The sequence below is a fragment of the Harpegnathos saltator genome, unplaced genomic scaffold (assembly GCF_003227715.2).
Source record: "Harpegnathos saltator strain DR-91 unplaced genomic scaffold, Hsal_v8.6 scaffold75, whole genome shotgun sequence".
NCBI lineage: Eukaryota > Metazoa > Arthropoda > Insecta > Hymenoptera > Formicidae > Harpegnathos > Harpegnathos saltator.
This window is the reverse complement of record NW_020230593.1, coordinates 451,392-464,281: the sequence shown is the minus strand read 5'-3', so window position 1 is coordinate 464,281 and position 12,890 is coordinate 451,392. Positions and strand designations below refer to the sequence as shown.

Below are 12,890 nucleotides of genomic sequence, written 5' to 3'. Positions count from 1 at the left end.
CTCTCTCTTTGTGAAACATACATGAGACAACATTTTACAAAAAGGTCGGCCTTTTCACACGCGCGAGAGAGCTGAATTCAGAGATAAAACGTGAGATATATAAATATAGTATCAAAAGATGCAGGAGTAAAGAAATCTGTAAAATTATACAACATTTAACTAATATTTAATCGTAAATTACACCTGGCGTCTCCTGGAACAGTCTGTAAAGAAGTTATAAACGGTATCTTGTTGTATACAAGCGACGGCCCTTTATTTACCGATACAAAAATTTTTAAATATAATGTCTAGTATCTCATCGGTGCTCACGTGTCCCGTTATCCTCCCGAGCTCTCTCATCGCCTTGTGAATCTCCTCCGCCGCGATCGCCACATCGTGCCGCTCGTTCGTGCACAGCTCCAAATAATTCTGCAGATGTCTCAGGCACTGCGTCAAATGATTCCTGTGTCTTGCCTGACTGATGGTCGGACTCTCGGCGGACGGATTGCCGCATCTGGGCGAAACGTAATCGTGACGGAAGTATTATTAGGTGTACAACTTTGCTTCCGCCGTTTTTCTATAGATGGCTTTAGCGGTAAGTAGTAGTCGAAATAAATAGATCATAGACGTCATGCAATAAACTTGGGCATCTGTCGACATAACACCATAGAAACATTAGTCGATTTGTGTCTGCATCATAAAGTTATTGTCGATTGAAAATGTCAGTTTACGAGCCAAATTCTCGTCATTTGCGGGAGGTTTTAATTTTCTGCTTCAATATGAAGAAATCTGCGGCTGAGGCTCATCGAATGCTCTCAAATACTTATGGTGAGGCCGCTATTAGTGAAAGAACGTGTCGTGAATGGTTTGAACGCTTCAAGAACGGTGATTTTCGAAGAACCGACATAACGGTGGAAGAGAGAAGGTTTTCGAAGATGCAGAATTGGAGGCATTACTTAATGAAGACTCGTGTCAAAGTCAAGAAGAATTGGCACGATCATTGGGAGTGACTCAACAAGCAATTTCAAAACGCCTCAAAGACATGGGAATGATTCAGAAGCAAGGAAATTGGGTGCCGTACGAGTTGAAACCGAGAGATGTTGAACGGCGTTTGTTTGCTTGTGAACAGTTGCTTGAAAGGCAAAAACGGAAGGGATTTCTGCATCGCATTGTGACTGGGGACGAAAAATGGGTTCATTACGATAACCCCAAGCGCAGAAAATCATGGGCATATCCACGTCGACGGCCAAACCGAATATTCACGGCTCCAAGGTCATGCTCTGTATTTGGTGGGACCAGCTCGGCGTAGTGTATTATGAGCTGTTAAAACCGACTGAAACAATCACAGGCGATCGTTATCGAACGCAATTAATGCGTTTGAGCCGAGCATTGAAAGGCAAACGGCCGCAATACAACGAGAGACACGATAAAATGATTTTGCAGCATGACAATGCTCGACCCCATGTTGCGAAAGTGGTCAAGACATACTTGGAAACGTTGAAATGGGAAGTCCTACCTCACCCGCCGTATTCTCCAGACGTTGCTCCCTCTGACTATCACTTGTTTCGATCAATGGTACACGGCCTGATTGACCAGCACTTCCGGTCTTATGAAGAAGTAAGAAATTGGATCGATTCGTGGATCGTTTCAAAAGATGACCAGTTTTTTCAACGCGGGATTCGTACGTTGCCCGAAAGGTGGGAGAAAGTAGTGGCCAGCGATGGACAATACTTTGAATCATAAATGTATAACCAGTTTTTTACAATAAAGCCTCGAATTTCGGAAAAAAAAATGGCGGAAGCAAAGTTGTACACCTAATAGTTAAATGTCGTGAAGAGCATGAGTCGCGTGTCATGAGCTCCCTTTGTTAATTCTACAATAACATCGTGATACGTACATATTCCGGAAGCGATCGGTCAGCGATCGCAGTAAATCCCGAAAACCGCTTTCCGTCTTGCAGGATATCAAGACTCCTTCGGTATCGCTTAGCCGCCTCTCGTCCTCCTCACTCAGCAAATCTCTCTTGTTCATAATCACGACGAAGCGTTGCTTTCCCATCTTCGTCAACAGTTCGTGTATCCCCAAAGACGACAGGTACTCGTGCACGTAATCGTCATAAGTCACGTTGCTTGCCGCAACCTTGGACGCATCCATGACAACGACGACAAAGTCAGCGTTCACCACGTGCTTCCTCGCCCGACGGACGCCCTCCGCTTCGACGATGTCGTCCGTGTGGTCCGTGATGCCGGCGGTGTCTGCTATCAGTACTGGGTAGCCGGAGATGTTCGCACTCAGCTCGATAACGTCCCTGGTGGTGCCGGCGATGGGTGTAACGATCACGGCGTTTCGTTGCACCAAGTGATTCAGCAGACTGCTCTTGCCGACATTGGGCTCACCGACAATGACGGTCCTGACTCCGTTGCGCAGGATCTCGCCTTTCCTGCCATCGGCCAGGTGTTCCTCCATGTCGCTTATGAGCTTCTTCAACGTACCGTGCGTCCTCTCCACCACGTCGCTCTCGATGTTGTCGTCCTCGCCGAAATCGATGTACGCCTCAATACTCGCCACGCCCTCCGACAGCACCTTCCTCCAGTTATCATACAGTTTGCGCAGCAAACCGTCCGCCTGTAGCAGAGCTTGTTTTCTTTGGCATTCCGTCTCCGCTTCTATCAGATCGGCCAGACCCTCTACTTCGGTGAGGTCCAGCTTGTTATTGTAAAAGGCGCGTCTGGTGAACTCACCCGGCTGCGCTGGGTACACCTGCAGCTTCGACAAGGTCTGCATCAGGCGGCTGAGGATCGCCGGTCCACCGTGCACGTGGAACTCCACGGAATCTTCGCCAGTGAACGAGTGAGGTCCTAAAAATCAATCGTCAGATATGCGACTCGGGGTTGATTGACTGAATAATTTATAAAAATTTAGCTACCAAGTAGCAAAAACGGCAAACATTACACATCAATCTTATAGTTTCCCATTCGAAACAACTGTTATATATATTACATCGTATTACTGATGTTGTTGAGCGGGAAATTGTAAAGTGCGTAATTAGGGATGGGAATCTTTCATGTATACCGGGAAACCACAGGCAAAGCCCATGGTCGATCACTTCTCCCGTCTCGGGGTCGCGTATTTTCCGCAAGAAAGCTTTCCTCGGCTCCAGCTTCGATGTGTTCGTCATCCTCCTCAGTGCGTCCATAGACCGGCTCCCCGAGATCCTTACGACCGCCACGCCGCATTTCCCGTGTCCTTTAAAAAACGACAAGTCCAATGTTTCCATCAATTCGAAATCTGTTCTCGCGCGCTCAGACAAAAGACGCGGGAAAAAACAAGATAAAAATTGAAATCTGATAAGAGCACTCGAACAGGAAATATTTTTCGGTTGAACATGATATGCGCTGTTCGAAACATGTGTATCGACTATTTGAAGAAGCTAAAGGCGACACCGGCTAAACGACTGATTCGCTACCGAACATGTTTCAAATTCACTCGAGATTCTAATAAGCTGCCACAAGGCCAAATCAACGCGTCACATTCGTTTCACCCGAGGAAAAAAGTCAATCGAATCATTTCTGAGACTTTTGATCTGCGAAGTGTGAGTCGGAAATGAGGGGGGAAACGCGCGGTAAAGTGCATTTACGAGCGAACAGGCTCGTAGGTTAAGTGAAACCCAAGCGAAGTAATAAGCTCATTGCCGTGTATTTTTAACGCATCGCACGTTTCCCAATGAGCGATATGTCAGTGAATATATAAATGAATAACCGGAGGACAAAGCGCAAATGGTCGTGCTCCTCCGTTCGCTCGCGAAACAGCTGGTTGTGCAGCGGCTGATGGCGGTGTAAGACGTCCTGTGTGATGCAATAGCCCGCGTCCAAGAAGATCCTCGGCTGAGACACTCGCGGAGAAACATCGGATACGCTCGAGATACGACCGCACGTAAGGTAAACGCTCTCGTAATTATCTGTAAAGATAAATGTCAACACAAATGTGTGTCGAGCGAGAAAGAGGCATGCCAACGGTCAGACAGCGACGAAGCAACAATAGCAGCATGTCGTCACCGCAATGAGACTGCTGAAACGAAGAACACTGTGCCGCTCGTTAGATTAAGAGTATCAAGAGGAATGTCGGATCTACTGGTTGGAATGTATCTATTTGTGTGGTTCACGAAAACTCATTGTTCTCGTTGATGCTCGACTATGCGGCTTCCATTGTGTATGCTGTGTGGCGGTATATTTAAATGTCGAGGAGTGCATTGAATATATCATTGATGACTGTTGTTATCAAGACCGTTGATGTGTACGTATGGTGTTTCAGGCTAGCCATTATTCGTCACAATTTTACATGTGCACGATGGCAGAGGTGACAGAGTTCAAGCCCAGCAAAATAGTGCAGGACAGATGTATCAAATGGATGGAGCTGCAAGATTATTCGTACACCGAAAACACCACTGCCAAGCGAAAGTTGATTGAATTCGAGTACGACGACTGTTACAATACAGATTCTGAATTTGATTCAGTCTCGGTGTGCGACACCAAGAAACGCAGAGTGGGAATACAATTGAAGGATGAAATCTTGGATCTGGCTTGCGAGTGGAAAGAGTGTTCTTTTCGCAGCAGACGCATGGAACAATTTCTGAAGCATGTGTCGGGTCATATATCTAATGTACAAGTACGCATGAAGGATGGCAATGAAGTCTTTGTGTGTCAGTGGAAAGATTGTCCATATGACACTTTTGCATGTGAGGAGATAGCACTTCATGTTAATTATCATTCCTATCATACAAAATTGAAATCCATCGGTTCCAATGTCCGTGAGAGAATCAAGCTGCCTGTAAGTAATCAATGTGTGAATCTTATTTGAGAGCGTTACTTGCACTAATGATGAAACCAAATACCAGAGGTTGATAGTTCTGCTCTTTCTTACAGAAATGCCGTAGAGACTTAGACTGGAAGAACATCATAGAAACTCCACCCACGCATTTGTGCAGATGGGAAGAGTGTTTGAAGGTGTTTATAAACTACCAATTATATCTATATCACGTCACCGTACACGTAGAGGAGTGCCCGCGTGGCAGTCGAGTTCAGAATGGAGTGGAGTGTAAGTGGACTGGTTGCAATGGCAAATATCCCAATTTATACAAACTGAGGGATCACATGAGATGTCATACTAAAGAAAAAATAGTTGCATGTCCGGATTGCGGTGTTATGTTCGCATCCAAGACGAAATTTCACATACACTGCCAGCGGCAAATTCCCTTAGATGGTATACATTAATTGTTTATCTCGAGTCTCTCTTGCTTTTTCGTTTGATTAATCTTAGTCAAAACGCATCAATGGTTTACAGTACAGGGATTTCGATGTTCACACTGCAAGAAGTTTTACCCGACCGAGAGAATTCTGCGGGATCATATGAGATTCCACGTATTCAACTACAAGTGTAGTCTTTGCGACATGAGCTGCGAATCGCCAGCTAGCTTGGCGAAACACGTGAGATACCGGCATGTAACGACTAGGACCTTTCCATGCCAATTATGCACTCACGCCGCAAAATCGCAACAAGATCTAGATTATCACATGACTGTGCATACCGATGGACCGAATTTCTTCTGCCAATTTGAGGGGTGTCATTACACATGCAAAGGAGCCTACACTTTGGACAGGTATAGACGACTCATAAGAAGCTCTTACTAAGACAACTACGAAATTATTAATATTTGTCACAATTATCTGAATTATTCCAGACATTTGGAACGAGCACACAGTATGATGACACGGTGGTACTGTTGTCACGAATGCCCGATCAAGTATCGGACAAGCGCCAGACTGACGAAGCATCTCATAGAGGCTCACCAGTTGCAATTGCCTAGTGGACATAAGCGTTTTCACTATAAGCAGGACGAAGACGGATGTTACAGAATACAAATGGTCAGGTACGAGGCCGTGGACGAAGAGAACGTGTCGCCCGTCGAAGAGGCGCAATTACCGGACAAGAAATATAAAATAGAAATAAGTCACACTCTACCATTGATAGAAGTGAAGGTGATATTACAGCAAATTAAGTTACTGTTAAATCTAACGTCTCTTTGCTAGTTTTTACACAATTCTTTCTGTCCAGATTATGGAAGATAACACGGACGCGAGGGAAACAGAATGGAAACAGATGGACGAACAGAATGTACAAGTAGAAACGGTAGTGCCCAATGTTAATGGAACTATACCTGTTATATCTAATATTTTAATATCTATTGAGGAAGTAGATGCAAAAGGGAATCTTATAAAACGGGAATTTGTCGAGACACAGGAAACCAGCGAGTTACCTCCATCAGAGGAACCACCGTTAATTTTAATATAAGCATAATAGACTTCTTTTATGAGGTATATTCATGTATGTATATGTATTTTTTATATTATTGCATTATGTGATTTTATATTGGATACATTTTATACTATCTATATATTTGTTGTTGTATCCAACTCTTAATGAGAATGACTATTAAATTTCTTTTATTATACTATACTTTTCATTAATCTTTTGTTTATTTTATAGCATTTGCCAACTTATATTAGCAAATTATGCTTACAATAGTGATATACAAAAGTAAAATACCTTGTTTACTGAAATTTAATATAATAAACTATGTAAATAGAATTTCACATTTATTGGAATAATGTTTAGCAATACTATGGCATAGTTATTTATATGACAACAAAATTGTTGAGCTCTCTGCGATTGTATTCTTATAAAAGTAATAAATTACCTGATGCTCAATGTGTTTAGCAAGAATTCTACAAAAAAGTAGTATTTTAACATGATAAGATTATCTTCTTTTAAATCCATATTTCTTTCTTTCATAGAAGAGATCTGTCTTTGAGCTTCCTAAATTAACTATTTTAGGGCAACCATCTCTCTGAAAATATAAATTAAAAGCATTTAATTTACATCAAGAATTGTGATTATTATACATAACGAATTAATAACCAACTTACATCTTTCTCTTGTATTGTACATTCTTTACAGTAGTATGCATCAGATACACCAGGACCACCGCATATCACACAACGTCCCTGATAAGAACCATAATTGCACTCGTCGCATATCCTAACTAATGTGCAAGGTCTGACATAAGAATCGCAAATAACACATTTGCCATCACATTTCTCGCACAGTCGACCGATAGCTGAAACATAATTATATCAATTATACCGGCACAAATGAAGGTTAGAAAATTTTAACTTACCAACTCCCGGCTGTTTACGACAGAAAATTAAATCCGGATGATGCTTAGCCATGCTCTCTAAATGCTATTAGTTGGCTTACGATGACTTATATGGTCATCAATAGTAAAAAACCTATTATATCAAGTTCGTTTCTTCTTTATTATTCGAATTTGCTTGATATTTTAGTTTATTGTCGTCATTAAAAAATAAAAAGATGGACGGCTTTGGAACGATGAATCGATGTTCGAATCTTTGTTAAAAGATCGATTATTTTCGATATTCCTGAATCGGATTAACGACAGTTGGGATTGGTCAATTTCCTGGTAATAACAGTGATTAAGGCCTGGTCTACAATACGTGTCGTAAGTTGTAAGCCGTAAGAATTGGCGAATCACAGTCGATTATTATCAAAATAATCGGCTATAATTGGTCAGTTCTTACGGCTTACAGCTTACAACACCTATTGTAGACCAGACCTAAAGGCTCGTCTACAATAGCTGTAAGAGTAAGGCGGTAAGGCTGTAACGTAAGCTGTCAGCGAATGAAAATATTTCATTTCGTGTCTTGCAACCTTACAGCCTTAAGCCAGCGGCACACGATGCTTGTTTTTGTGCTGGATTGCTTGCTGGATGAAAATACTGCGTTCTGATTGGTGCATTTCCATTCATCTTCGGAAATGTACCAATCAGAATGCAGTATTTTCGTCCAGCAAGCAATCCAGCACGAAAACAAGCACCGTGTGCCGTTGGCTTAACCTATCCCTATCCTGTCCTTTGACATTCCTCGTGTTTAAAATTAAGCTATTCAACACCTTTTGCTTACGTCAACAATAATTAAACATTTAAAATCTTTCATCAGCAGAAATGGCTGAGGCTATGCGTCAAACCGTTGCTGGTATGCTCAAAGGCATCGAAAGGTATTGTTCTTATTATGTATTATATTCACAGTCATTATTCACATGCAGACAACATTTAGTAAAATATTTAATGTATTTCTTTTAACGAGAACCTTGTATTACAATACAGAACTAAAAATATTATAAATATAATTTTTATTTTATTTTAAATTAACTTTTCTTCATGTTTTCTTAACTGTGTAAATTTCTCTAGGTACAATCCGGATAACCTCTCAACTCTGGAGAAGTATGTAGAGATACAATCAAGGGAGAATGCATATGACTTAGAAGCAAATTTAGCTGTTCTAAAGCTTTACCAATTGAACCCGCATCGGTTTAACATGGATATAACTTGTCAGATATTGTTAAAAGCTTTAACTAATCTTCCACACACAGACTTTGTATTGTGTAAATGCTTGCTCAGTGAGAAACTTGTAAGTTCTATCAAAGTATAGAACTATTATTTCTTTTCACCGAATACATATATATTTATCACAGTAATCTTTGTAGATGTCAGAAAGTCCTATCGATCAAATTATGTACTTGGGAGATATTTTGGAACGGTGTGAATTCCAGCATTTTTGGGATAGAGTATTGTCCATGTCGGAACTTTGTGATAGGATTGTAGGTTTCCAGGATTCTATACGAAAATTTGTGTGTCATGTGGTTGGAATCACATTTCAAACAATAGACAAAAGTCTCTTGGCACAGCTACTTGGTGGTGTAGATGGTATGATATTGTTTTTATTTTTTTACAATTTTCTATGGTATAATGAAATTTATAAAATTACCTGATGTTACAGATGCAACATTGAAACATTGGGTAAAGAAATATGGTTGGAAAGAGGAAAGTAAAACAATCATCTTTATCGCGAATCAAGATGAAAACATCAAGACCAAGAATATTACTGAAAAAATTGATTTTGAAAATGTAGCAGGTTTGATGGCCGCTTGTTTGTGAATATATACCGACGATTGTTTTCTAATAAATTAAGTGTATGGATTATTCAGGTTCATCAACAGATTCAAAATATCTACCACATTTATTGATTACAACATATATTCCTAATTTTATAAAGAGAAATGCATATATATAATTATGATTTATTGTGTATAATAAATGATATTTCACATACAACTTAATGTTACAGCTTGACAGCATCTCTTGTTTTATCTGATTTCATCATTTCATGCATCAGTAGAGTCTTCATCAAGTTTTATATTATGACTTTTTCCTGTATTGTCCTCAGATTCTGTCAAGTCTGGGCTACCAGAGAGAGATTCATTTGTTATTTTTTCTGCGGTAACGTCAGATTGTGTATCTTCTGTACAATGAGAAGCAGATAATGCAGCTTGCGTCTCTGCTGAAGTATCATTCTTCAAAATTTCACGAAGTGCCATAGTAGCATAATTGCTAGATTTCAAACACATTTCCACAATCAATGCCTTGTACTGTCCATCTGAAAAAAATAGATACGGACTGAATAATTTGAAATAAATATTACTTAGCAAGCGCAAGATTATTTAATTTACCTGGTTTATCCTGTGCAGGCGCATGCTTTCTCATTTCATCGATATCCGAAAGAATAAGATCGTCATGCTTCTCATTGTAGCGCATAATTTTCCATGATAAGTCTGTTGGAATTCCTAATATTTTTCTATAGGAACCACCCAAACTGTACTTCCTAAAGAATGACAACAAACGAGAGTAATGATTGCACGAGAGTAAGTATTGCAACACTAAATTACATAGACAAAAGCACACTTACTTATTTTTCTGTCTGAGATCGGTAGTTAGTCCATCTTTGTCTAAAAATTCGTCGAACCAAGGCTTAGCGTATGGTGGATATGTAACTTTCCAGCCAGGCTGAGGTATAATAACGTCGGCTAGAGTGTAGTTTGACAAATCCTCTTTTGTGAGAATTTTTACCACGGGAAGGTCGTTTACGCCTTCTTCCGTTAAATCGTCAGTCGCTTTGGTAGTTTCTGGTTTTTCTTCAGTTTCTTTGTCCACAATTGAATCGATATCCTTTTTTTCAGTAGAAGTAACATCACTTTCGTCTTTAACATTGTCAGTGTCATCCAGAGAGCGATCTGTCGTCTCGTTAGTTATATCCTCTTTGCAATTTTGCTTGTCATAAACCAAATCACCCACAATTACATTCGTGCCGAATTGTTTTATTCTTCTTGACACGATGTGGTTCCAGACGAAGCTCTGGTAGGCGTGTATATACATTAATCGAATGTTTCTGGGTACGAAATCGAGCGCGCCTACAAGATTATTGTTGCCTGATATTTGCAAGCCTTTCAGGAGCCTGGCTTCGATTTTATCAACTCTCTTGATCCTGGCATAAGCGGCATGGGCATCTTTAGTTTCCGCGTAAATCTGTCTAGCCTCTGCCAATTCTTTATCTTGCTCTCTTTCCCGCGGTTTCAAAATCAGTTCTATCGCTTCGTGCCATTTACCTGATTGCAAAAAATATTCATTAACAGTAATAATTAATATTGCAACGAAGATTAAAGAGTAACGACATCGAGGAATTATATAATAATTACCTTGAAGTAGACGCTTTCCGATATCATGCGTGGGTATAGCAGCTATTGAACCAAATCTTTGCAAACCGTAATAATTAATGAAGCCATTATCGCGCAATGACGTCATTGCTTGCTCAATCTCCTCGTCTGACCCTTGTACGTTCCTCAGCGCTATTCTAAATTGATTGCCATGCAGCATGCCTAGTTTTAGGCAATCTTTGGCATACTTAAAATTTCCTACATACACGCCGTGTATAGTTTTTCCCATTCTCAGTATGTCACGGGGATCTATCTTCTTCAAACTCACCCACTGGGTCGTCCATGCTCGACGATCTTTTGTACCGGCATAATTGAAAATGTCTGGCCGTATTCGTAGGCTTGCAGCCAGCTGATTTAAAGCATCCATTGTATCCATATTCACTTTGTGCAATAGGAAGTGACAGTAATCGCCACCGCGTTTTTTCCAATCTATCCTGTTATCTTTGCGCATTTTGTTAGCTGTAATACAAGGATTGAGAATCATATGTAAATAAAGAATTACATGGGAGATGTTTGTAACATACCAATCTTATTGTCTTGGCTATTTGGCACAACAGTGATAAATTTTTTGTCTTCTTTATTTACTGTTTGGCTAATTGCATTCACTAGTCTCTTTGCAATTGTATGAATAGCCTTGCGTTCAGATTTATCTAGGCTCGTTACATCAATCTCTATGCCTGAGGAGGACGAAGGATCATCTTCCTTCAAAGTATGCAATTGATCCCATATTGCTGATGGTATCAATTTCTTCAGATCTTCAATGTCCTGATCATCCTCTGGTTCATGTGGAATGTCTTGATGAGTCAGCTTGGCTACTTGTCCATTGAGATCAAGCTCATTGACATGGAAGTCTGTGTATCTTTCTTTGATTATTGCAGAGAAACCAGTATGCTTGCCGACGTATTCTGTAATGTCTATGTCAGATTCCTTGAGTCTATTGCCGACGTCCAATTTGTTTTTTTTCCAATTTTCTCGTGGAAGTCGCTCAAATCTGCGTTTTATGCCTCCTCTATTAGAATAGCTTTGGCGACCACCTTAATAACAACATCTCATTTCAACAATTGCAATCACACAGGGGGTTCATTGTAATAAATAATAAATACCTCTCAAGCCTGATTTGAAATTACTGCGACTTTTGTTATTACCGCTGGAAATAACACTCGCAACAACGGTATTATCAGTTGACATTATGTATTCAATCGTGTGGAGTAAAAACACGCGTGTAAACATAACCTGAATGATCTAATCGCGGTGATCACGTGGACTGCAACGTCTCTATAGTATACGTGACACAAACTATGTATTTTCAGTACTGGCGGTGAATTCGGAACGCAGCCTTTAATTCTCTTTAGGCAAAAATCTAACGACTTCTTTTTCGATATGTTTGATATATATATATTTTTTCAACATTTTTGTTAAAAAGTTACAATTTATTATACGATAGAATTGTGTAAAATATTCATATCAACATATAGTTACTTTCTGTCGTAATATTCAAAAATTCAAATTTAAAATTTCGAATTCTTAAATATTGAGGAAATAATTACTAGTTTAGTCACTAGTATATCGATAATGATTTACAGTAGCGACACCATTCTTGACTGACATATTTATTTTCAGGATAAATCACTGCCGGAAGAATGGTATCACTGCGAAAATGCGAGTGCTTCGAAATTACCAAAGAACACAATGGCGCGCGACAAATTTCTTCTTCGTTCTGTGCCGCTTGTGAAAAACGTGCGGTCGTCAGTGTTGATCGCGCGTGAAAATATCCCGAGAGTACGCTCCGCGGTGTGGGAGGACAACGATGAAGCATGCGGCAGAATAACCGCACAGGTGAGAGCGCGAAGCGGATGGAATATGGCTCGAGGGATAGATATGGCTAGAGGGGTATCGAAATCTAGGCCCCTGCAAAATCCCGCGAGCGGGAATGGCGAAAACGCAATTTCGCGATACGATTTTTCGGCCAATGGCTTTCTCTCGACAAACAAATACCGCAAGAATTAAACGAAACTCGAAACGATAGTTGATGAATATCCAGTCCGCGCGTTTTAGCCTCACTTTCTATATCGTCCTCCTCTTCTCTTTCTTTCGTCAAATTTTAAACACACACACACACATACACAGAATAAAGCTGAAAAGAACAGATTTTTCATTCTCCTGGGTTGGAGAAAAATTTTATGGTAACGGTCTCAAGGGAGGGACAAGGAGAGGAAAGAGAGAGAGAG

General features: G+C 40.3%; 5 protein-coding genes across 10 annotated transcripts; 2 read left to right on the top strand and 3 right to left on the bottom strand.

Moving 5' to 3' along the window:
- Nucleotides 1-205: 205 nt before the first annotated feature.
- On the bottom strand, nt 206-6,756 carry LOC105192165 (tRNA modification GTPase GTPBP3, mitochondrial). 2 transcript variants are annotated; one of them, XM_019845568.2, is made up of 4 exons: nt 6,734-6,756; nt 3,052-3,225; nt 1,877-2,837; nt 206-493 (listed from the first exon to the last, which is right to left on the bottom strand). In XM_019845568.2, the coding sequence occupies exons 2-4, from the start codon at nt 3,173-3,175 to the stop codon at nt 253-255; spliced, it is 1,326 nt and encodes a 441-aa protein (XP_019701127.1). In that variant the 5' UTR covers nt 3,176-3,225; nt 6,734-6,756; the 3' UTR covers nt 206-252. The 2 variants fall into 2 exon arrangements, with proteins under 2 accessions (XP_019701127.1, XP_011154401.1); XM_011156099.2 differs by lacking the exon at nt 6,734-6,756 and adding an exon at nt 3,739-3,924.
- Nucleotides 3,763-6,490, top strand: Hinfp (Histone H4 transcription factor). 5 transcript variants are annotated; one of them, XM_025306061.1, is made up of 6 exons: nt 3,763-3,917; nt 4,291-4,806; nt 4,902-5,073; nt 5,320-5,635; nt 5,717-6,014; nt 6,091-6,490. In XM_025306061.1, the coding sequence occupies exons 2-6, from the start codon at nt 4,318-4,320 to the stop codon at nt 6,325-6,327; spliced, it is 1,512 nt and encodes a 503-aa protein (XP_025161846.1). In that variant the 5' UTR covers nt 3,763-3,917; nt 4,291-4,317; the 3' UTR covers nt 6,328-6,490. The 5 variants fall into 5 exon arrangements, with proteins under 5 accessions (XP_025161846.1, XP_011154415.1, XP_011154434.1 ...); XM_011156113.3 differs by having other exon boundaries at nt 4,902-5,238; XM_011156132.3 differs by lacking the exon at nt 3,763-3,917 and adding an exon at nt 4,004-4,120 and having other exon boundaries at nt 4,902-5,238.
- On the bottom strand, nt 6,534-7,422 carry Phf5a (PHD finger protein 5a). Its single transcript, XM_011156089.3, has 3 exons — nt 7,214-7,422; nt 6,963-7,153; nt 6,534-6,883 (listed from the first exon to the last, which is right to left on the bottom strand). The coding sequence occupies exons 1-3, from the start codon at nt 7,263-7,265 to the stop codon at nt 6,794-6,796; spliced, it is 333 nt and encodes a 110-aa protein (XP_011154391.1). The 5' UTR covers nt 7,266-7,422; the 3' UTR covers nt 6,534-6,793.
- Nucleotides 7,423-7,903: 481 nt separating this feature from the next.
- On the top strand, nt 7,904-9,121 carry eIF3k (eukaryotic translation initiation factor 3 subunit K). The gene is made up of 4 exons (XM_011156075.3): nt 7,904-8,109; nt 8,303-8,522; nt 8,599-8,818; nt 8,892-9,121. The coding sequence occupies exons 1-4, from the start codon at nt 8,057-8,059 to the stop codon at nt 9,047-9,049; spliced, it is 651 nt and encodes a 216-aa protein (XP_011154377.1). The 5' UTR covers nt 7,904-8,056; the 3' UTR covers nt 9,050-9,121.
- Nucleotides 9,122-9,176: 55 nt separating this feature from the next.
- On the bottom strand, nt 9,177-11,909 carry Pus7 (pseudouridine synthase 7). Its single transcript, XM_011156063.3, has 6 exons — nt 11,766-11,909; nt 11,187-11,696; nt 10,645-11,121; nt 9,858-10,554; nt 9,622-9,773; nt 9,177-9,548 (listed from the first exon to the last, which is right to left on the bottom strand). The coding sequence occupies exons 1-6, from the start codon at nt 11,890-11,892 to the stop codon at nt 9,277-9,279; spliced, it is 2,235 nt and encodes a 744-aa protein (XP_011154365.1). The 5' UTR covers nt 11,893-11,909; the 3' UTR covers nt 9,177-9,276.
- Nucleotides 11,910-12,890: the final 981 nt, after the last annotated feature.

What these genes read in the sequence shown, in the direction of transcription:
- LOC105192165 (XM_011156099.2), bottom strand. Translation starts at nt 3,886, where the DNA reads ATGTTTCTCCGCGAGTGTCTCAGCCGAGGATCTTCTTGGACGCGGGCT. An exon ending in CATTTGCGCTTTGTCCTCCG is followed by an intron (nt 3,226 to 3,738) that starts GTTATTCATTTA and finishes CGTTTTTTAAAG; the next exon opens with GACACGGGAAATGCGGCGTG. An exon ending in GCTTTGCCTGTGGTTTCCCG is followed by an intron (nt 2,838 to 3,051) that starts GTATACATGAAA and finishes ATTGATTTTTAG; the next exon opens with GACCTCACTCGTTCACTGGC.
- Hinfp (XM_011156113.3), top strand. Translation starts at nt 4,318, where the DNA reads ATGTGCACGATGGCAGAGGTGACAGAGTTCAAGCCCAGCAAAATAGTG. An exon ending in GTGAGAGAATCAAGCTGCCT is followed by an intron (nt 4,807 to 4,901) that starts GTAAGTAATCAA and finishes TCTTTCTTACAG; the next exon opens with AAATGCCGTAGAGACTTAGA. An exon ending in GCGGCAAATTCCCTTAGATG is followed by an intron (nt 5,239 to 5,319) that starts GTATACATTAAT and finishes AATGGTTTACAG; the next exon opens with TACAGGGATTTCGATGTTCA.
- Phf5a (XM_011156089.3), bottom strand. Translation starts at nt 7,265, where the DNA reads ATGGCTAAGCATCATCCGGATTTAATTTTCTGTCGTAAACAGCCGGGA. An exon ending in TCGTAAACAGCCGGGAGTTG is followed by an intron (nt 7,154 to 7,213) that starts GTAAGTTAAAAT and finishes ATTATGTTTCAG; the next exon opens with CTATCGGTCGACTGTGCGAG. An exon ending in GTACAATACAAGAGAAAGAT is followed by an intron (nt 6,884 to 6,962) that starts GTAAGTTGGTTA and finishes TTATATTTTCAG; the next exon opens with AGAGATGGTTGCCCTAAAAT.
- eIF3k (XM_011156075.3), top strand. Translation starts at nt 8,057, where the DNA reads ATGGCTGAGGCTATGCGTCAAACCGTTGCTGGTATGCTCAAAGGCATC. An exon ending in GCTTGCTCAGTGAGAAACTT is followed by an intron (nt 8,523 to 8,598) that starts GTAAGTTCTATC and finishes TAATCTTTGTAG; the next exon opens with ATGTCAGAAAGTCCTATCGA. An exon ending in GCTACTTGGTGGTGTAGATG is followed by an intron (nt 8,819 to 8,891) that starts GTATGATATTGT and finishes CTGATGTTACAG; the next exon opens with ATGCAACATTGAAACATTGG.
- Pus7 (XM_011156063.3), bottom strand. Translation starts at nt 11,892, where the DNA reads ATGTTTACACGCGTGTTTTTACTCCACACGATTGAATACATAATGTCA. An exon ending in TAGCCAAGACAATAAGATTG is followed by an intron (nt 11,122 to 11,186) that starts GTATGTTACAAA and finishes CTTGTATTACAG; the next exon opens with CTAACAAAATGCGCAAAGAT. An exon ending in GATCTCAGACAGAAAAATAA is followed by an intron (nt 9,774 to 9,857) that starts GTAAGTGTGCTT and finishes GTCATTCTTTAG; the next exon opens with GAAGTACAGTTTGGGTGGTT.